A 23,482-nucleotide genomic window follows, 5' to 3' on the forward strand; every position below is an offset into this window, starting at 1 on the left:
GCCTCGGCTGCGGCATCGCTTTGGCCTCGGGGTATGGCGTTCGCGGCGCGGCGCGGTCTTTGGTTGTTAGGTTTCGTGGTGACGGGGGACACGCTGTCCAGCGCGGGAGCCTCAGAAAGTTAATTGCGAGTAAGTATTGCCCTTCGCTGGGCGAGAACTCGCCCCGGTGGAACTCTTTATCGGATGAGAGGAGTTAGGGCACGTTCCTTGCCTTCTGGTTTCTCAGGATTTTCCCGATGGCTTGAGCCTGTAAGTGTGCTGGTAGCAAGACTCCCAGAGGATACCGCCTCAAAACCGCGAGGCAGTAAATTACAGGTGGAACAGTCGCTCCTTTTGGTTCCGCTCTGTTTCCCTGAGCCTGGTGCAGGGATGGCTGAGCGGCGCTTGAAGTAGCTTCTGAGAGGTGCCGCGTGCGGCTTTATGTTAAAGGAAGTCGGTATTGATTTGAGGTTATTTTAATGTTTTGGATTGTAAAACTGTATTAGTGCAGAAACTGTTAGGTGCACTTAGCTCAGTCCTGTTGGAGGAGGGCCAGCTGAAAATACGGTTGAAGTCAAAAGGCAAACAGTTGTTTTGGCAAGAAGTTTCATTAAAATATTTACATAACTTCACAAGCTGTATACAATTTTGCTTAATGTCTTACTACGTAGACGCTGTGGTGTTTTCGCGGCTTTGGTTTTGTAACCATTTTATCTCTGGTTTAGCGTGGTACATAGGAATTGGGAATGGATATGTTTGGATTTCCAGTAAATTATTTCCAAAATATCCAGCGCAAGGTAGACTGTGCTGCTTTGTTTTAGTAGGAGAAAGTACATTTTATAAGCTGCCTCCTTTCAAAGAACTTAATTGACTTTGTTCAGGTGTGTGCGCGCCTGTATTGTAAAGTTTTTAATGCTAATTGGAAGCGAAACCATTTCACCTCGTAGAGTGAGGCTTCTTAAATATCTCCATTAAAGCAAGCTTTGTAAGTGGAAATAACGTTCATGTCAAAAGCTTCTAGCCATTTCTGTATGTCTTGAAATGGAGTGGTGAAAATCTTGTTGTAATTCTTTCCTAAAAGATGCATGTGGTAAAAATCAGAAACTTACAAAACCATAGTTGTTATATTTGGACACTAAAGGACCTTTTTATTTCGGGACCAAACCCCAGGTTTTTTTAAAGCCTTTTCAGTTGATAGGTTACTTACGCTAAACTTACACTTCAGTTAAAGCGGTCTTGCAGATAGCTGTTTTAAGCTAGCATGTGAAAAGCAGAAATTAAGTTCTAGTCAAATGTTTGTATAATCAGTTGTTTGAGTTGTTTTAAAAGAACAGAAAATGACCGTTGGATTTAAAACATTCCTTAATGATTATCCTGATGATGTGTATATGCAATACTGTAATACAGCACAAATTTACAGTTTGAAGTCCGTTGGGAAAATCAGCTGTAGAATCCTATTTTCTAGGGTGAATGATGATCATACCCACCATAAAAGAATTATTGTTTGGATATTTTATTTAGAAATTTCTGGGTTTAGTCAGCTGCATTGCTTTTTTTCTTTTTTTCGTTAGTTTGGTCTTTAAAATTTGAATGTTGTATTTGCAACTTTTTTGTATAGTTCCTGTATTAAGAATGTGCAAAACCTAGTTACCCAAGGAGGAGTTTGAAAGAGAGAAGAAACAAAAAGTTTATGTGCCTGACAGCATGGACTTTATACTGTGTACAGTGAGATCTGGAAGCATTCAGATTTCCAGCTCTATAAATTAACTTGTTATCATTAGAAAGTTGTGAGGTGTTAAACCTCAACATCATAATGGCTTTGCGCTTGTCTCCCCCTTCCCCCTTTCAAATTTTAATTTCTACAACCACTTCTAGGAGTCATCAGACCATGGATTCATGGTCTTAATTAACAGAAATCTAGGTGCAATTTGTACGTGATGTTGAGTGTTGTGACATGGGCTTCTGGAGTTTTGTTACGAATAAATTTAGAAGTACGGAAATGGAGGGAAGGAAGATAAGGGAACCTGTGGTGTAGTGTTTGTTGTTTTTTTGGGGGGTGGGGGGTTTGGTTTTGGTTTTTTTGTTGTAATCTGGTAGATTTAAGAGTACTTTTATCAGTACAGATATATCAAAGCCAAACGGTCATTCAGAAACTGAAGTGTGGGGTTTGGTTTGTTTTGGTTATTTTATGTCTGTATGACTTAGTTCTAAGTATAGCTACTCACACTACCTTATTTCTTATGCCTTATTAAATATGACTTAGTTTTTCAGTCTCTTTTTACTTTGTATGTGCCCATTTAACCTCATTTTTTCTCCTCATTCTTTCTAGTTATCATTTTTAAATGCACAGACTGGACTTTTCAGTGGGTAGTGGAAGTTTTCTTAGATTCTTGTATGCTGCTGTTATCAGTGAAGGCCTGATTAAACCCATGATTTTACCTGTGCAGACTGTATGCTATTAATGAATGAGTTGGTAAACAATGTACAAATTAAATGAAAGAGTTCACTGAGCTCTTTTGGCTTGACAAGGGTCAAGTATGTAAAAAGCAGCTGCATTGCTTTTTTTCTTTTTTTCGTTAGTTTGGTCTTTAAAATTTGAATGTTGTATTCGCAACTTTTTTGTATAGTTCCTGTATTAAGAATGTGCAAAACCTAGTTACCCAAGGAGGAGTTTGAAAGAGAGAAAAAACAAAAAGTTTATGTGCCTGACAGCATGGACTTTATACTGTGTACAGTGAGATCTGGAAGCATTCAGATTTCCAGCTCTATAAATTAACTTGTTATCATTAGAAAGTTGTGAGGTGTTAAACCTCAACATCATAATGGCTTTGCGCTTGTCTCCCCCTTCCCCCTTTCAAATTTTAATTTCTACAACCACTTCTAGGAGTCATCAGACCATGGATTCATGGTCTTAATTAACAGAAATCTAGGTGCAATTTGTACGTGATGTTGAGTGTTGTGACATGGGCTTCTGGAGTTTTGTTACGAATAAATTTAGAAGTACGGAGATGGAGGGAAGGAAGATAAGGGAACCTGTGGTGTAGTGTTTGTTGTTTTTTTGGGGGGTGGGGGGTTTGGTTTTGGTTTTTTTGTTGTAATCTGGTAGATTTAAGAGTACTTTTATCAGTACAGATATATCAAAGCCAAACGGTCATTCAGAAACTGAAGTGTGGGGTTTGGTTTGTTTTGGTTATTTTATGTCTGTATGACTTAGTTCTAAGTATAGCTACTCACACTACCTTATTTCTTATGCCTTATTAAATATGACTTAGTTTTTCAGTCTCTTTTTACTTTGTATGTGCCCATTTAACCTCATTTTTTCTCCTCATTCTTTCTAGTTATCATTTTTAAATGCACAGACTGGACTTTTCAGTGGGTAGTGGAAGTTTTCTTAGATTCTTGTATGCTGCTGTTATCAGTGAAGGCCTGATTAAACCCATGATTTTACCTGTGCAGACTGTATGCTATTAATGAATGAGTTGGTAAACAATGTACAAATTAAATGAAAGAGTTCACTGAGCTCTTTTGGCTTGACAAGGGTCAAGTATGTAAAAAGTTGCTTTATTGGCAGGAACTTTTTAAAACAAAACAAAACCAACGACTTAATCTGATAAAGCAGTGGAAGATGCAGATACTTAAGTGATCTTTTCAATGAAGTAGTTCTCAGAGCAAAGACAACCAAAGGAGCAGCAGGATGTTTTCTGGACACTAGAAGAACAGCTGTACTGTATCAGTCTGCACGTCTGTTTAACCTAGCATCTTCTCTCAGGAGCAGACACTAGTTTATGCATAGGAAAAAGCGTAAAAACAGTAGCCTTTGTTAGGAAGTGGTTGCTCTTTGGTGGAAAAAATATTTGTTTGCAGTGTATTTAATGAAATTAAAATTCTGACTATCTTTTTGCAGAGAATCAGAATGACTAAAAAAAGGAAACATCAAGAAGATTTCCAGAAAGTGAAATTAAAAGTTGGGAAAAAAAAGCCTAAACTAGAGAATGCAACTGATACTACCTTCAAAACAAAGGCCATACAAATTCCTGAGCAGCTTAAAGAAGATGGAGTGCTTCCTACGCAAAATAGAAAACTTAACATAAAGGTATACTGTGACATTACATTCTGAAATGATGGAAATTTACTTATCATTTATCTAGGTTTACTATGTTTACTAGAATTTAGGAAAAAAAATTATTTAAAAAAAAAAAACACAACCCAAAAAAACAACTTAAACCCTGAAAGAGTATCTGAATACAGCCTCTTTGTCCTTGACAGTAAGCTGACCCATGAATTTAATAAATTGCTGGACCAGCATATAATCCAAGGGAAAGGTTTTCAGCAGTGCAAAAACTAAAGTTGCACACTGATTTAAGTATCTAGGATTAACATTTGGTTTTTGAAAGTCTTGGATCATAACTTAAGGACAGGGTTTTAAAAAGTAGACTTGCTGAGATGATGTTTTTAAAAAATTTTATATTTCTTTGGGTGGTGGTTCTGCTTTCCTTCCTTTGCGTCATCTTCTATCTCTTGCAGCTGTCTGCTTAAACTGAAGAAAGCTGTTGAGACTGAGATTTCATAGTTCTACTTTTGAGAACAAGTGTGAGAGGACTTATTTTTGGTCATCCCTCTGTTAAGTCAGTAGGGTTGTGCATAGACTTAAGAATGAGGATTATCTAATTACCTGAAGGACAAGTCATAGTATCTTGTTTTTCCTGTCATTGAATTTTGATGATTTGTTCATTGTACGCTTTAAACTAATATTATATTTGTTCTGAACATATTATGCTGCTACGAACAGCAGTACATTGTGAGAATAGATTCTGTATTTTTGAGCGTTTAAGAAAAAATGTGCTGGAAATAGGTGGGGAAGTTTAAAGAGCTTAAAGTAATAATGATAGTAAGTATATATGTTTCTTTCCTTTTAGGATCTGCTTTCGCAGATGCATCACTATAGTCCTGGGGTTAAGCATAATGCACTTCTTGGGCTCAAAGATCTCCTGTCTCAGTATCCATTTGTAATTGATGCGCACCTTTCGAATATAATAAGTGAGGTGGCAGCTGTGTTTACAGACAAAGATTCTGGTGTCAGAGGAGCAGCTGTTCACCTGCTGCAATTCTTGGCTTCAAAAATAAGAGCGGAACAGATTGCTCCATTTTTTCCTTTGGTAAGTGCCCATCTCTCCAGTGCCATGACTCATATCAGTGAGGGGATTCAGGAAGATTCATTGAAAGTCTTGGACGTTTTACTGGAAGCATACCCAGCTCTTCTCACAGACCGCAGCAGTATATTGTTGAAGAATTTTGTAGAGCTTATTTCTCACCAGCAACTGTCAAAAAGACTGAAAAGCAGAGAGAAACTTTCCTGGATGCTCTCTGTTAACCCAAATCGCAGAGTAACTTCTCAGCAGTGGAGGTTGAATGTACTTACCAGGCTCAAGAAGTTTCTCCAAGCAGTGGTAGATGGATCCAGTGAAATAGAGGATGAAGGGCTTCAAGAACAAAAGGATAGCCCTCATTCTGTGAGGAACCCAGTATGTATAAGTTGGAAGGTCCATGCAAATAATCAGCAACATATACAACTGTTTGAAAATGGTGGCTTACGACCAAAGATCAACTCATCGTTTAGGCTGAGGTGAGAAAACGTTAACTAATTTGGGAATTAATGTCAACTGTATGATCACAATGTTAAACTCTGGTTTGTTGCTGTCAAAGACAACTACTTAATTTTTGTTGTGGGATTGTCCCTTAGTCATATTCTAGGGCATTAAGTGTAATGTGCAGTCTTACTGCAGTGGCTTGAAAATATGGAAATACTCAGCGGATAACCGTGCTATGCGTATATCATGAACCTTCCCGTTATCAAATAAAAGCTTTATTTTATGCTATTCATAATAATTTTGGAAGACCAACTCTAGGGTTTTTTTTGGAATGTGAACTGACGACTACAGGTTGTTGCAGGATATCAAATAGACCTGGGGCCAAGCAGGCAAATTTCTTTACATTAAACATAAGCTTGTTTCTTACACTGTGGTGATGAATTTTACTGAAATTTTGTGCTTTTACTTTCAAGAGTCTATCGTAAGTTTAGGAGTCTATTTTCTTTGACTATAGCTCCTTTGAAAAAGGACAGCATGATAAGACGTGTCTGGCTGTATGAAGTTCTGCTGAGTTTCTGATTCTAGATATTTTTAATCAATTCACTGGTTTATATCTTCACTGGATAAAAGATGTCTCGTTTGAGACGTGTTGATGAATATGGACGAAAGCGTAGCGTGCTTAGTCACAGAAAGGCTTGTGTGTTTTTTAGTAGTACTCTAAATAGATGTGAGCTGAAGTTAAGGGAGAAATAACTAACCATCTTTATTTCTCTTCCTCCTTTCTGATTCACCCACTCCTCAAATTAGAGGGGAACCTCCCACCCCACTTCATGGCACCTTTTAAACATTGGCGTCCTCATGTATATGCATTACTATAGATGTTACATACCTGCTGGTAGGAGACCTGGAACGACGACTTGAAAAATGGAAACCGTTTAGCTGTTACACAGCACTTCCAATCCATAGTTATCAAGGTGGTTTGAAAAGAAACCACAATCCTTGTTTTACAGCTGGGGGAGACTGAATAAGGGGTATAAAGCAGTTACACCAAATTCATCTAGGAGGTCAGTGGCAGAAAAGGGTATAAAACCCACTGCCTAATCCATTGCTATGTCCATCTCCTATCTTTGAATGAAGTGCAGAAGAAGTGTTCTCTTTTAATACGGCAGGTATTGGCCTGAATTAGGTGTTTTCCACCTCTGTCGTGGAGACACACAAATGATCATTCCGTTCCCACTCTCCTAGGCTTCCTCTTGGTAGATAGCATATTACTTGTGGTAGGTATAGGAAATTTATATTAAGCTAAGTAAAATGTGCAGCTTATTCTTGTAAAAGTCGTTCTTAACATAGCGTAAGAGTTCAGTCATGACCAACAATATCTGCTGCAGGTAAAACTTTAGTTGGAAACTAGACCAGTGAAGCCCACTTGAGGCAGGGGGAAGGGTTCAGTGCTGAGCACAAAACAGTCCTATGGACTTCATCTCTGCAGTCAGAAGCATACAGTTGTGGACCACCATGTATCAGAGGATTCTTGTATTGTGCCCTGAATGATATGCAGCATGTGATATACCATGCCCTGTAATAGCTGAAGATGCATTGTATCCAAGGTCTAGGAAAATAAACTTTACATCTGGTGTCACCTGAATTGGATTCCGCTTTTCTGAGGAGCTAGATTTTGGTGAAACAATGTGATCCACTTGTGGTTATAAATACTTTCAAAAAGGCGTTTGCGAGCATGAGGAAGAGCCAGAAGAATAGAAGGAAACATTGCTAGAATCCAAGGCGAGATTGGCAAAGCAAGCTGATGCCAACAGAACAGAAGAATGGAGAGAGAAGGGGCATCTGCAGAAGGTACTAAAATGTTCTCGTTTTATTGCAGTTGCGCATATTTTTCGTATATTCATTTTGCACAAAGGGCCAGTGCAGCTTGTTTTAGTGGATATCCGCAAAATTCTAAGAGTGGAAGTTACTGTGGTGGCTTTTGTATTTGCCACTGAAATCTTTTCTAGCAATCTGAAGATGTTCAATTCTGTCTCTTCCAATCCCAACTGTGGCCTTTTACAGGCATTCCCAGGCCTCAGCTGTGGCCATTACTGCAAGGACAGAAATTACTTCTAATAAGAAGTGCAAAACATCTGTAATGCTCCTTGAGTACTTCCAAAATCTCAGTGTGTGTGTTTTTGTTTAAATAAGGCAATGCACAAATAGTCAAGTCCTAAGTATAGAGAATGAGTTAGCCAAACCATAAGTAACTAATTGTGGTGTGTATGTATTGATGGCTTCATCACTAATACTGCAAGTAAGTTTCAACTTTGTTCTTTAAAAAGTAGGCTTCCAAACACCACTAATAGTATGCTAAATTTTTAAAGTTAGCGCACCTTTTTAATTTCATAAGTTCATTGGGTAGGAATGGCACCTCATTGGTAACCTGGTGATTATGGAAAGGGATTTTCAGAATCAGTCTGCAGTATTAATGTTTAGTAAAAAGTGTAGATTCTGAGCTTGGAATGCTGGATAGTTCAACAATGCAAGTCTTAAGACTTTATTTTCTGTTGTGTGCTAGGTCTTCCTACTGTCCGTGAATTAAAGATTACAGTGAATTAGGAGATTATTAGAATATATCCTCTGCCTTATGTGCTGACTGCTGCTTTTTGCATCAAACTCATTTCAGATGTGGAAAAATGGAAAGCCTTCACAACTTAAACGTGGTGATACCAAGGTGTGTGGTCTTTGTTTCGGACTGGAAGTGGTGCTGAAGAGAAATGGTAGAGCTTCTGTTTCTGCTGAGAAAGGCCAAAATGAAGCTGCAGAGAAAAGCGAAGACTTGAGAGACCAAAATGGAAGACAAAGCATAGTGAATAAATGTGTATATGGTGTGACGACTACAAAATGAAGCTGCAGAGAAAAGCGAAGAAGACTTGAGAGACCAAAATGGAAGACAAAGCATAGTGAATAAATGTGTATATGGTGTGACCTGTGCATCAGATAGAAATGGAAAATACGGTTCACTTCATGTGCTGAGTGTTTCTTTGCTGCAATTGGCAGTGCACGCAAAAAAGGAGGACAGTAACCTGGCTTAGACTCTGAGTCATAAAAACTTACTAACTTCCAATGACTTTTCCTATTTTAAGCAGCAGAAAGTTGTTTCCTTATTTTCTGTTTCTTTTACGCTTCCTTGACTTCCCTTTGCTGAATTTCTGTTGTCCTCTTACTGTCAAATGGCAGATATGTTACACAGTTTTCTTTTGTTTGATCCTGCTTTATAGAAATATTGGTGTTTTAAAGAAAAATGACAGCTTAAGGGGTACACAAGTATCTTGCAGCTCCCCTCAATAGTATTTCATACCGATATGAAGGTAGTAATGCTTTGTAGTGTTTGAGAGCTGCCTTACCATTAAAGAATAGTCATAACAGATACGTGACAAAAAGATTAACACTTTAATTGACATCAAAGCCTCCCAGTTCCAGTGAACCTGTATTGCTAAGGATATTGCACTAATCAGATGCATACTGGACAGATTACAGTAATACTTTGTCATCATCTGTTACTGGCAATCAGATTTTATTTACCCCTTTTGTTGTTAACCTTGAATATTTGGAGGAGTCTTATCTTGAGAGATGGGGGCTGCTTTTTCAGGGGTACATGAAAGCTATGCTAAGTATTCTTCTCCAAATCCTTTTGGCAGCTGGGTGGAGTATCCCTTTTGGCGTGGATTCTTCCTTCTTTTTCCATCCCTTGTTTCAGAAAAGTACTGAAATAGTTGGGTGTGTGTATTATACGTTTGTAGGAATCTTCAGGTGTGTGTTGCCAACTTCTCGGGTTTCATGCACTGTTCACTGTTTAATGGGGAGATTTTTTTGTGTTCCAGAAGTAGATTGCTCGAATTCCAGAGCTCTGCTGTAATATCAGGTATTATTTTCAGAGAAATGATTAAAGACTACTACTTCAGAACTATTTCAGCCAATTACTGACACTTCGGAATCTCAGCTGAGTGTGTAGTCCTGCCATGGCATAGCATTTACAGGACAACCTAACTTTTTCAGTGAGGTTATGGTCTTGGTATCAACTGGCTTGTCCAGTGACGTTTTAGAATTCATTGTGGTTATAACTGGAAGATGGGATTTGTCTACTGTGTCTTTAGATGACTGAGAGTTAAATGTGTAAGTTGGAACCATTCACCCTAAACTCTCTTCATAGTCTGAAAGAAACTGGTGTCTTTACTGCAGTGTCTGCGGCATAGAAGGGACATAGAGCAACAAAAAAGGGACAAATAGGCCAAATTACATTGACTGCATACGTTGGTTGCTGCAGTTAATGCTAAGCTTTATAAAATTTTAAGATGTCTGATAGTTGTAGTAGGTACTAAAGATAAAACTAACATTTTTTTCTTATGACCAGTTATGTTTCCGCTTGTCTGTTTTATTTTGTGCTGGAGATGTAAATTCTCTCTCCCCCATCTTGCCTTCATTGAAAAAGAGCCTGCATTTGTCTTACACTTTCTTTTTACTCCTTTGCAGGTGTCTTCTCCCTGCTCCTTTTACAGTTTGTTAATACGTGGGTTCGTTTTGGTTTAGTAACTTTCTTGAGATACCAATTTCAACCAGAGAGAAATGACAGAATAAAATTTTTCTATTCTATGCATATTATAGATGATTGCAACAGCATGAGAAATGGAGCTTCGTAGAAGGATATAACTAATTGGATAATTTGGCAATGACAGGATGACCAGGAAAAACTGCTTTACCTCTTTAATCCAATATGAAATTAAAATATTTGTAAACAGAACTTTGCTTTCTTTCCACAGATAGGCAGATAATAGTTTTTCAGATCCTGCTTTGGGTGTGTGTGTAAAGAAAAATCACTTGGAGAACATCACTGAAATAGAAAGGAGTTTAACAGGAGGTTCAGTGTACTAATTTTATGCATATTAGGAAGTTAGAATTAAGATGGGAATTCCCTGCTGTAAGTTAGAAAACAAAATCATCATGGAAAACAATGTCAGAAATCATCAGTTGAAATTATTGTTGCTTTTTTTTTTAAAGGGCTTTTGTTATTTGGAAACCCTTTCAGAAGCTTCTGTATTGCTTAAAATTAGCAGGAGTTATCCAGGGATTTCTTCTTTCAAAGAACCTTCTTTGGTTCTATCATTAAATGGATACAAATTGCCTGAATTTTTGCAGGATTTGGTCATAATCCCTTTTGAAACACAAAGTGTGTTATGGGGGGGGGAAAGTCCTTGGTTTTCTTGCTTTCTGTGAGGTGTTCTTTTAATTTAAACTATATCTCTTCATTTTTTGATAAGTTTTGTTTAACTTCATTATCTCGAATCATTTTAATAATTTTCCAGCTAGTTGCTCTCCAGAGCCATTACAGTTAAACATCAGGTGGGAATGAAAGTTATATTTTTGCAGAATGATTTCCCCCCCCCCCCCACTTAATACAAAAAACCATATTGGAGAAGGTTATTAACTGTAATAAAACTCATGCATTTGACAATACTTTGTAGTCAGTTTCATTATTTTGCTTCAAGGAGCTTAAAACTTAAAGCTTTTTTATTTTGTTGTGCCGAGTACAGTGAATTCTTATCTGTTGGTTGAAGGTGATATGATAATGCAAATCATATTTCTCCACTTTATAGACTTTACATATAACAATGGGGAAAGAAATACTGAAATCTAAGAAGTTGTTACAGAAGCACACAAACTTGCAGGGAGACTCGGGAGCAGGTTTGTTGTAGATGGTTTGAACTCCCTTTTTTCCTTACTGAAATATCTAGCAAGAAAGCAAGCAAATATTTAATGTATTAAAAAAGTAATTTTTCCTGTTATTCAGAAAGCAGGAAAGTGGTATTGCTCTAATCTGTTTTTAAAGGTTTGATCTTCATCTTTTTTCTTTTTTTTTTTTTTTTTGCTTTTGTCGTTTAGGTCTCTGGCAAGTGTAATGGACAGTGCAGAAAAAGGCCTGTCCTCGGCTGAAAACTTAAAAGGTTTTATTGAGATAATAATTCCATTACTGATTGAGTGCTGGATTGAAGCATCTCCTGCACAATCAGCTCCCATTCTTGGAAACCTTTTGGAATCAGAATCTCAGCAGCTTATGCAGCAAGTGCTTAGTATAATACATTTGTTGTGGAAACTCACAAAGCGACATGATGACACATACAAAATGGTAAGGGAGAAGTGATCCGTGGCATAATAATGACAGTTCATTTTGTTTTGATCGGAAACTAGTGATTTGGTCATTGCAAGTAGTGGAAATATTTTATTAGGAGAGAAGAAGCCTCGGTTTTGAGTAGAATTTGAGTTTGGATTTTGTCAAGTCTCTTACTCTAGAAAAGAATCTGTTGAACTGAGCAATGAATTCACCGACAGTCTCCAGGAATCCTTGACAGACTGCAGCACAAAAGCTTTTGAAACTGAAAGTGGTATTGGAGAAGAGGAGCGTTTTGTCTCCCGGATAACCTCTGGAATATAACTTTGAACAAAGCGTAGAATGGAGTTGTTCCTTGTTTTTATGTATTGAAAAATTTTACGGGAGTGAGGGGGTGGAAATGAACAAACCCTAAACCCTTGGAAAGGTAGGGGGTAATGGTGGTATGAGATCCTGTAATTGCTTGGTGCAACCTACGTTGTTGTGTCATGAATGGTAGTATCATAAGACAATGATTAAAACCTCAATAAGAATTTTGGAAAATATCCTTGAAGTTTTTTTGCCCTAATTATTTTGTCTGTCTTTTACTTTGGTAAATGAATTGCTATTTTTTGTAAGTTTTGCTGCTTTTCCAAAGATTTTTGCAAAATAGAAAAAGAACACTCTTCTCTTTCCATTTTGGCCATTGAGAGTAGTTGAAAGGAATGTCTTGACAGCTCTTTGTTTTACCTGTGTGTAGGACTGTAGGTCCATTTGCTAAACAAAAATCTACATATAGAATAATTATTGGAAGTCATTTATGGAATCATTCCATTAGACCAGAGTTATCCAACTTACACAGCCTGAGGGATGGATTCAGTGTGTTCAAACAAAATGCGCTGTTCCCCTTTCATCTTTCCTAGAAGGCCTCTTTGGAAGCAGGCAGAAAGGAGGCTGTTGGCCAGGTAAATACCTGTGGCAGCCTGCTGCCCCTAGCCTTTAATTTTAGGGTACTGCAGAGCTGCTGCCCTTAGCCATAGGGTGCCTGCATTTCGGTCCCATGAAAGGAGTGCTCCTGTGTCAAGGTGTAGCTGTTTTAGGTACACGCAGTTGCATTATGACCTTGGGATGTTTGGGGGGGGGGGGGAAGAGTTTGTTTTAAAAAGGGGGGGGGGGGGGGAATCTGATGTCCATACAACTTTTTTTTTGAGCATATTGTGGTTTAGGTAAGATCAACTGTTTATTATAGTCATCTTTATATGTATGTGCATTCAAATGGCTCAGTTTGAAAATGGAAGCTCTGCTTATTTAATAGCCCTTGGGCTTATGGGCCAAAGTGGTTATTAGAGACGCTTTGGAAACCCACTATGAATATGCCTAGTGGAAACCTATTAATCTTTGAAGTAGTTTAATGGTCATTCTTTGTTCTTAATACTTGAATATCAAAAAAGATTATTCTGCCTGACCAATTTGATAGTGGTGTAGACTTTTTTGTGATGACTTCTGCTGGACAGTTTGTGGAATGGTGACTGTGAGTGTCTGGTAACCCACAAAGTAAAATTATTTTTAAATATTGAAAAAAAAATCCTTTTTATGTAAGGATGGCCTTTCTACTGGAAAATGTTTTGTGTCAGTGGGCTTTGAACTACAGGTACACTAATGATGGGGAAAGATGAAGCAGTGTCAGAATACGTCTTAATGGAAAACTCAGGACAGTCACTGCGAGTAAATCAGAGTTCACTCTGATTTTAAGTACCCTGATAAATTGATATAAAAGCATTTTAAATTCACATCTGTAACTCACTTGGTTTAATATTGCATATACCCACATTAATATGTGCTAAGAAAATATACTGGTCCAGTTTGGATTAAATGTTGTCGCTCAACCTTGACTTACATCATAATTTTACTCCCTTGTTTTGTGGACCTTCAGGTTCATGCACAGAACTTCACATTTACAACTGAAAGTAAATACATATGAAAACTTGCAAACAGAAGCTAAAGTTCCTGTTTTTCATTGATTCCAATAATGGATTATGGAAGACGATTGCATTGATGTATTTCACTTACTACCATGTTTTCTGTCTATCATCTGCTTTCCTTAACAGGAGCTATGGCTTCGAATGAATTACCTTGTTGATTTCAAGCACCATTTCATGCGTCATTTTCCTTATTCTTTACAAGAAACAGTAAAGCAGAAAAAGAAAGATTCGTGCAAAGGGTAAGAATAAAATCAGTGTCATGTTACAGCTTTTAATTTCATAAGAGAAGTGAGACAATGCGAGTCATATGCTTTATCCAGTATTAAGTTTTTAATGTTGGAAAAGAAAACCTTTTATTGCGTATTCCTTGAAGATCTGTAGAGAAGTTTTTATAGGAAGGTAGCATTGCTTTGAATTGAGAAGTTTTGGTTGTTCTGTAAAGGTATTGTATAGGAAGCCATCTGAATAGCCTCCTGTAGAAATTAAAATGCTGTCTTAGAGAAATGAAAATATTTTATTGAATGCTTGATCTGGAATTTGCATATTGCTAAATGGTGATTTGTGTTAGTCTGACTAGTTTCATATTTCTGCATGTTTCCTTCAGTTGGCTGATGAATTACATCAAAACATAGTTAAAACATTTTTTTCACCCACATCTACTCTTCTATAGTTGTATTACAGGGCTGGATAAATACAGCTAGGAGGGGAGATGGGACGCATTGTGCCTGTCCTGTATGGCAAAGTAGTACTGGAGCAGGAGAAGTTGAGCACTCACATGTTTCTTCACTATTGATCTGGCAGAGTGGGTGCACCAATTTTGTTCCGGTATAGGCTAGTAGCAGGTTGTTTCCCCTCTCAGCTCCCAGATGTGAGACTATATACCTGCAAAGTCTGTTCTGGAGTCATTCTGCGCCATTGCAGTCCATATAAAACACTGGTATATGTACAGTGGGTATCAGCCAGCGTCTGTCTCAGTTTCAAATACTTGCAAACTGTGCCACTGCAGATTGAGCTGTAGTAGTAGAAGCAGCTCTTTTTATGCTGAGGGCCTACCATGGTGCAGGTATACTTGAGGCTGAAATCCTATTTGATATTTTGACTGTTGCATTTTCTCTTCCTGGAAGGGCACATAGATCAGAGGTACAGCATAGTTCTTCGTTAAATGCTTCATTCCAGCTAAGTCTTACCCATTAAGTTCAAAAAGTCAAAAGGTGTTTTGCTTTTTCAGGTTTTGACCTGAACACCCTTCCTTGAAACTGAAAATCTCAGAATTAGTAGTTAGGCAATGCAACCATCTTGTCTTATAGGTGGCACCCTGACTAACCATACTTCTGTTGATCCTTCTTCACTCTGCTACTATGTTTTGCCCCCCATTCTTGCGCTTTAAAATAAATATATTGTTGGACACATGCAGGAGAAGTAATCTGTGAAAACTCTTTTTTGTGTTTTTATTTTGACTGTTACTTGAAGACTTCTGGAAACTTAGCTTCATGCCATGAAAATAAAAATAGTTGCTTTTGTTTTCCTTGCTTACCAATATATTGGGTTAAAGGCCTGCCTGCATTTGGAAACCTTGCATGGCATTTTGAGGCTTCCTTCCTTCTCCAGTTTGCAAAATGTTGCAGAAGTTTACCACAGTACTACTGATAGTGCTTAGCATCTACATATTCTGAACATGAAAAAGTTATTAGCATTTATGCCATGTGTAAGTGATGTCCACAGGTTGAGATTTATTTGCTCATATTGTAATGGTTGGCCCTGACCTGAAGGGTGACTACACTTACATTAGCACAGATTAAAGTGCTTTTTGTTACTTTGTTTTCACAGCTCTACTTTGTGTTCTGAATGTAGGCATTCATATTGTGCAGCTTTCTCTAGGTAAATGCTGTGATTTTTTTTTTTTTTATACTGTGAGTGACGAATCAGCAAGTAGAGAAGTTCTAGCATTATGTGTCGAGCTGCAATACTCTTGATTCCTTTCTTGATATCCCTTAATTTTGTCTTTCAAACCTCTGTAGGGCAACAGGGTGGTCCTGCAGAATATTGTGATGGTGAAAAATGTGTTTCTGATTCCACATGAGTTTGGAAAAAAGTACATAAGTGGATTTCTCTGTGCTGTTCATGGTGCTTTTTGTCGTTGTGTGACCCGTGTGATTCCTCACAGAAGAAACACAGAACAGACTGAAACTAAGGATTAATTTTTTTTTTAGCCTTCCTTTACTGTTTTCAGTCACCTAAAAGTGCTGCTAGGCCACAGTAAAAATGTCAAACAGGAGAAACCAACCATAGAGATACAATTTAGAGCTTTGGTTGTTGCTGCCACTATAAATATGAGAAATAGACATTTTGGTGGCAGAACAAAAATTTACAAGTACCCAAATGTCAAATACAAAGACTTTTAAAATGCATATTGGCTTTAAAACTTTAACATTTAGATTTTTTTTTCTACACAGTATAATTTCCACCAAAGTAACATACATTAGAAGGCACAAAATATTACTTTGAAATCTCTCTCTGTTTTCTTTTTTCCGCCCTCCCCCTTAGCAACAAGTATTGTATGACATCCTCAAACAGTGTAGACCATCTTTTACTGAACTTAACCTTGTGTGACATAATGGTTTCACTAGCAAGCACTTCAACACTTCAGATGGATTCTGGTTGGCTGGACATGATAAGGAAATTTGTGACAGATACTCTTCAGGACGGCAGCAAGCTGAATAGCAAGCAGGTGAACAGGTTGCTTGGTGTGACTTGGAGACTAATGCAAATACAGCAAAACAAAGGTAAGACGTGAGTAGTTTCTGAAAAGCAAAATTATGCACTGACAAAGAGCTTGAGTTATTCTAGTGTTTTCAGGTCACTTCATCTTCTATCCTCAGTTGTTACATCAAAATGTATTTTGTCTATAGAGGTAAATTGAATTTCATGGTCATATCCGTGTGTATAGCATTGAAAACTGCTTGTTTTTTAGGAATGCTGTTAGATTGTTTGATTTGCTGTTGATATGCAAAGTATTAATATATTTGTGTATCTGTTTTTACTTCTTAAGGTATTCTTATAAATGGGAAGATGAGTTTTCTTCATTGAAAAAAATAATTACTAGGATGTAGAGGTGCATGATACATTAATATTACAATCCTTATTTAAAATTCTTAATGTAGCTGGTAGACTCCCTTGAGTACTGTCAGATGACCATTCTAGTTCTGTGATGACATGAAACGCCAAGATAGTTCTGATGGAAGCTGCTGTAGAATATTTTCCAATGTGTTTGATTTGAATCCTTTTCCAAGAGAAAACATATTTCCAGTTGTGAGTTGCAGGACCAGTACGGTATTTTGGCTTGGCTTTTTTTTCTTTTTTGCTTTTCAAGTACAACTTGATTGTGTTCCAGATGAGACCTTGGTTGACATGTCTGTTAAGTGATTGATATAGGACTTCTTAAAGAAAGGAATTTTTCAATAAGTCTAAAGGTGGCAGGGATCTATTGTCTTACCAGTCTGGTAGAAGTGAATTCCACAGCCATGCAGCCAAGTAGAGTTTATAGAAAATGCTTTGCCATTAGCAGCAGGTTTCATTGTTAGTGTTGTAAGATGAAAAGGTGTCAAATGTCCCTCGAATATATTTTGGCAGTTGTATCTCCTTCCAAATCCATTTTAATTAGGAATCTGTCTATTCTTATGTCCCTGATGACAAAGATAATAAGTAATCATTCCTATCTGCGCTCCAAATTTAGCTTCCTGTTGAAGGCAAATAATAGTCCACAGTCAGAGATGTGCCTGTCTCACTAGCTGAGCTAAAGCAGAAGAATTGCTACTCAAGAAAGTAGTTTCCAAACTATTGTTAGACTGTTAAATTGGATACTTCACGCTTTTCCTTGTAATGAAACATTGATTTTTCCTTTGTCTACCAAACCTACCAGATAGTGGATAATGGCTGGTGTTCCTCTAACCAAAGTGGCCATTTTAGTGCGATAATTTTCCTTGGGAATGCAGAAAATTAATAAGCTTAAAAAAAACTTAAATGAAATTCCAAAAGATTAATATGTATGGATCTTGTCTGCTGATCCTGTAAAGGTTCAGGAATTTCACTGCAAGTAGGAAATTCTTTACCTCACAAATTTGTATCTGTTTGTGTTAACAATTTATCTCATCCCTTCAGGATAATCCTTTTGCAGTACTAAAAGCCTGACTACATGTCAGATTAAAATTCATTTACTAGCTGTAGAGGAAATACAGCCTCGACATGCTGGAGAAATGGGCTGATGGTTCAACAAGGAGAAGTGCAAATTCCTGCACCTGGGGAGGAACAACCCCATGCATCTGTACATGCTGGGGGCTGACCAGCTGGAAAGCAGCTTGACAGAAAATGACCAGGGGGTCCTGGTGGACACGAAGTTGAACATGAGCCAGCAATGGGCCCTTGTGGCAAAGAAGGCCAGTGGTGTCCTGGGCTGCATTAGGAGGAGTGTTGACAGCAGGTTGAGGGAGGTGATCTTTCCCCTCTATTCTGCACTGATGAGGCCACACCTAGAGTACTGTGTCCAGTTTTTGGCTCCCCAATACAAGTGAGACGTGGACATGCTGGAGAGAGTCCAGCGAAGGGCCATGAAGATGATGAATGCACTGGAGCATCTCTCCTACAAGGAAAGGCTGAGAGAGCTGGGACTGTTCAGGCTGGAGAAGAGGAGGATCAGGGGGGATCTCATCAGCATGTATAAATACGAAGGGAGGGGGCAAAGAAGATAGAGTCAGGCTCTTTTCAGTGGTGTCCAGTGACAACACAAGAGACAATGGGCACACACTGAAACACAGGAGATGCTGTCTGAACGTCAGGAACACCCTTTTTCACTGTTAGGGTGACCGAGCACTGGCACAGGTTGCCCAGAGAGGTTGTGGAGTCTCCATCCTTGGAGATTCAGAAGCTATCTGGACATGGTCCTGGACAGCCAGATCTAGCTGATCCTGCTTCAGCAGGGGTGTTGGACCAGATACTCCAGAGGTCCCTTCCCACCTCAACCGTTAAGTGATTCTGTGGAAGAAGAAAAGCTTCCTTCCTTGATACTCTTTTTTTGATGGTGCTTTAGAAATTCTGAACTTTATTGTGTCAGATGATACTGCAAAAGATAGTACGTACCAAAAATACAACTCTGATTTGTTTAAAACCTATCTGACATTGAGATTAAGGGCCTGGAAGGGTATGTCTTCTTTAGAAGACAAGGCAAAAGAAAAAAATGAACCATTATAGTCAAAATTTTTTTAGAACACAATGGAAATCAGAAAAGGGGAAGTTTAGATAGAAAAAACAAAGAGCTAATGAATGAGAGATTGAATAAGACCATAGTCAACCTCCTGCACACTATGCTACAAAAGCATGGTGGTATCTTTGTAGTCGTATTTTTCAGGGTTGCCTATTTTGAGTAGCTATTTATGCTGGGATGAAGTGCACCCTTTTTGTGGATGTCTAGTAGAGCTTCACGCTGTGATGTCTGAAGATTTCTCTCCATTGTTTAAGATCAAACTCTGGATCTGCTCTCTCTAATTAGGAGGTCTGCTCCTTTCTTGCATCTCTCAGGTATGACTTCAGCAGCAGCTTGCCTGCTAGTTGTATTTTTGAAAAAATTTCTTCAAGTAATGAAGAGAGCACACTCAGTCACTTGAGAAGGAGGCTTGCCATGTGCCAATTAAAACTGAAATAAGTTAAAAATCATGACAACTTGGCTGCATTTTGGAAGTCTGTATAATGTGGACATTTTAAGTACTACTTTTTAAGAATACATTTTAAAATTGCTTCTGTTTTTAAACTTGTCCTGTTCATATGAAGCAATTGAAATAGTAGGACCTGCTTTACTAAATGTGCCACAGAGAGGTATTGGAAGATGGCTGAACATTCTACACACTTAGAGTATTTATTTCTTATTATATTTGTTCAGTTAACAGTTCATTAATTAGCTAAAAACTACATAAAGGTATAATTGTTATTCAATTAAGAATAAGCAAGTGTTCTGTTTAAGAAACGCTGTTCAAGATGAATCTTCACCTGAAGAGTATGTGAATTGAATAAGTTGATGGTCCTGATGCAATGAGAAGAACTTAATAATTTATCTTAATTAAAATCCATTCTAATATTTGATGTATTTTTCTGTTGACAAATATCTTGGATTTCAGCTTCTAAATGGCTCCCTGCATTATGCTTGTGTATTACCATGTGTCACAAATGGGTGATTTAGATTGCTTAAAGAATCACCTTTAAAGCTATTGGCGAAAGTGGTTTTAATATGGTGTTGTAAAAGTGCGACTTAACAAAGTTCGATGGCAACGTTCACTATTACTGTACGGCACAATCATTTGAACGATGATTCAAAGTTAACAAGGCACAAACAAAAGTTACCATACTACAAGGTTATGCATGATACTGGTCGCTTACCAAAGATCTGCCGTTGGTAAAAGGTCTCTGCCTCGAGGAGCAACCTTGAGAGGCATCCCAGCTCATGGGGAGATCACTGCCATGCAGCCACGCTGCCTAGCAGGGAGAGCTCAAGGAGGGCTCACCTAGGCTGTCATATTTATGGAATAAAGTGGTTGGCTTGTGGTCAAATTCCATGCGATGGGAAAGGTATGCATGAGACTCCTTGTACCCACAACTTTCTTTGTTCCCTGATAAATGAGTCTTGGAAAAGCCACCTGCTATTCATGTGTTAATCGCATGATCGGTGTTCCAAGCTCTTATGCATTGATGCTCACGCTGTCACTCTGCTCCTTTGTGGGTTTTCAGAGAACAGATTGAAACCAGAGGAGTTCTTGGCCCATTAATGGCTTAGGCCTTTACTTCCTTTGGAGCCTGTACCAAACTACCACTAGTTTGGTTAAGGGGTCGAGTGCATCCGTCACAGTATGCCATTTCAGGTGCTTTTTATAGTGTGTCTTTTAGTGAGAATCCCTATATGATAACTTAAATATGTTCCCTGATAAGAGTTTTACTGATGAAGACCAGCCCCTGATTGGATCCGGAATAATTTTTTGTATGGAGCATTCTTGTCTCTGTGGGCAGAAGCAGCTCTGTTCAGTGTGGAACACAAAATTGTATCTGTTTTTGAATACATAACTTACTAAGACTGCTCTGTACGCCTGAATGGAAAGGCAAAGGTTTCCCAGTCTTGGTTTTTGAAGATAATGAAGTGATTGCTGCTACTTAAGTCTATCTTGATGGAAAAGAATTCATTGGGACCCCAAGCTCTTCTGAGGCAAATTGAGTCAGGTCTCATATATCTCTGTGATATATGAACTCTATATGAGTTCATATATCTCTAACTTTTCAGATGCTTCCCCATTCTTTCCAGGATTGGCTTCTCTGAATTAAGATATCTGTACCTTTTTTTTCACGCTTTGTTAATTTTTACATCCAGTGGTTTAATCTGGTTTCCAAAGAAAATGTTTGGTCTGTTACCAAACTATAATATATATATACACACACACACCCCAAACTATATATATACACACCATATATATACCACATATATATATACACCAAACTATAATGTATATATTACTATATATAACTACTATACCAGTCTACTATAATAACTTCTGTGCTTGCTGGCTGGTTTTAGCCAACTTTGACAGAAGGGTAGAACTTTCGTACATTGTTTTAAGTCTGGTGATAACATATAGCTGATGAGAGCCTCAGAGAAGAAAAGGTTGCAGTGTGAGTTTAGCAGTTCTCTTTGTAGCGGCTTGCCAGTGGACTCTCAAGGTATGTATTTTCTGGTTAATCAGCAAATGTGGTTTGGAGCCAGCTGGTTCAAAGACATGGAGAGCCGATAAGGCTGGTGTGTGTGTGTGTGGCAGGAAGAAAGGGATAGTATAAAGAGAACTGAAGGCACTGTGACAGGTTTGGGTGAGCATAGGTGAGGAGTAAAAGAGAAGATCGATGTGAGGTTACTGCACTGGTGGAAAAGGATGTGGAACATAGCAGTGGAAAGCAGGACTTTATTGGTTCTTAGCTACGTCACAACCTGTGCACTGTCTTGTCTTCCAGAAGGTCTGAAGTTTTCACTTACATGTGGTCTCTATTTGTTCATGTGGCTCTTTCACAAGCTACACAAGAAGGTGGTGTTTCAATGGCTTAGAAGTCTATCCAGTAGTTGTTTTAAAATTTTTTGGTACCTCCCTGTGGAGTTAAATGTAGACAGTTGCATATACAGATTATAGCTCTTCTGTGTATGTGTGTATGTATGTATAAAATCAGAATATTAAGAACAACTACTTCAGGTTTTTATATGTTTTCTTTCTAGTGGCAACAGAACCCTTGATAAAAGCAGTATATACACTATACCAGCAAAGGAATCTCCTCTTTCCTGTTCGTACATTGCTTTTGAAATTTTTTAGCAGAGTTTACCAAAAAGAAGATTTGAGGACTCAAAGAATCAGGTAAAAACCATTTATGTATTCTTTCTCATTTCAACATAGTATATTTATTTCAAAAGTTAGAATACTGAATTTCTATGTAGATGTTATAAAACTTCATTCTGAATCTGTTTTGGTGCTGTGTCACTGAAATTTGAAAGTTTATGTTCTCTGTGAGTTGTGAGATTGAGATGTGTATTAGCTTAGTTGTCTTTTTTCTTAACGTAAGTACTAGATAGATCTTAATGATTTAAAATTTAACTTTAAGTACATTGCTGTAAGCTCATTGTTACTGACTGTGTGGTAGTCAGTAGACGTGTCAAAATTGTGCAGCTATAGGCATGGAGCATTTCCATTACTGCAGCCTGAGGTCATGGACTTGTGACTTAGTGCCTTTGGTGTTTCTGGTAGTGCATGTCTAGCCTTTTGTACTTATTTTCTTTAAGAAAAGTATTCTTCTATTGTTTTGGGTGCGTGGTTCTACAGAAACTAGGTTTAAGAAAATGTTCCTCTCCTTTTGGGTTCCCAGTTTCATGCACCTATTAGATATCTGACTTTTTTGAAGTAAGAGGAAATTATTCTCTATATTGCTGTTATTACACTTTTTCATTGCAAGATTTGTCCAAATTGTCTCCAAGTTTTGACTTTTCCAGAAGGTACTTTTCAGTCAAGTCATCTGGTTCTAGCTACGTAAAATCCTTAAACACAGATCAGGCTGCATTAATCCTACCTCATTTGAGAATCTGTGAAGGGATATAAAGATCATACTCATGACACTTGTTTCTGCTACTAGGTAAAAATCAAACCAGGGCCCCCAGAAGTACCGGTATCCACTAGCAGAGTCAAGCTTTGGGAAAATTGTTCTCTTCTGCAACTCTTTTGCTTTGTTAAATCTTACATTGTGGTAATGCCTGAGTACATGTAATTAGATCTACAGCCAGAAATATCTAACACTACCTTATGAACATTATAAAAAGTATAGGGAATTTGAAAGACAGGAAAAAGGCTAGGGAATATCCCATTTTCCTCCTCTCTTTACCCGGAGTGATAAAGAGATCTTTTTCGTATTGACTAATTTCCCCAAGGTTATGTAACCACTGTTTTCTGTACTTACCTGGAAGTCTTGAGCATCTCATCCAGTTTCATGTGATCGTCTATCTATCTAGAAAGCTTTAACTTTCTGTCTTTAGACATCACAAATAGCAGTAGTTTTCCTGCTGTTCCTCTTAGTCTTCTACATGGAATTGTGACATTTTTAGTAACAGAAGAATGAAATCTCAAAAATTCTTCGCAAAGAGGATAATTGGATAATTGCACTTATGTCTGACAAGACATTTTAAGACAACATAATGTTTGTGTACTGTATTGATCCATTTCTTTCCTTTAGAAACAAGTGGGTTT

General features: G+C 37.9%; 1 protein-coding gene across 1 annotated transcript in view; it reads left to right on the forward strand.

Moving 5' to 3' along the window:
- Positions 1 to 3,885: 3,885 nt before the first annotated feature.
- Positions 3,886 to 23,482, forward strand: part of TEX10 (testis expressed 10) — a 58,583-nt gene continuing 38,986 nt past the window's right edge. The window contains exons 1-6 of the mRNA XM_009276654.1: positions 3,886 to 4,072; positions 4,896 to 5,602; positions 11,493 to 11,736; positions 13,806 to 13,918; positions 16,224 to 16,462; positions 21,970 to 22,105. Coding sequence (XP_009274929.1) covers positions 3,893 to 4,072; positions 4,896 to 5,602; positions 11,493 to 11,736; positions 13,806 to 13,918; positions 16,224 to 16,462; positions 21,970 to 22,105 — 1,619 coding nt within the window. The 5' untranslated portion in view covers positions 3,886 to 3,892. The remainder of the gene's footprint in view (positions 4,073 to 4,895; positions 5,603 to 11,492; positions 11,737 to 13,805; positions 13,919 to 16,223; positions 16,463 to 21,969; positions 22,106 to 23,482) is intronic.

This window comes from Aptenodytes forsteri, unplaced genomic scaffold (genome assembly GCF_000699145.1).
Source record: "Aptenodytes forsteri isolate BGI_AS27 unplaced genomic scaffold, ASM69914v1 Scaffold97, whole genome shotgun sequence".
NCBI classification, from domain to species: domain Eukaryota; kingdom Metazoa; phylum Chordata; class Aves; order Sphenisciformes; family Spheniscidae; genus Aptenodytes; species Aptenodytes forsteri.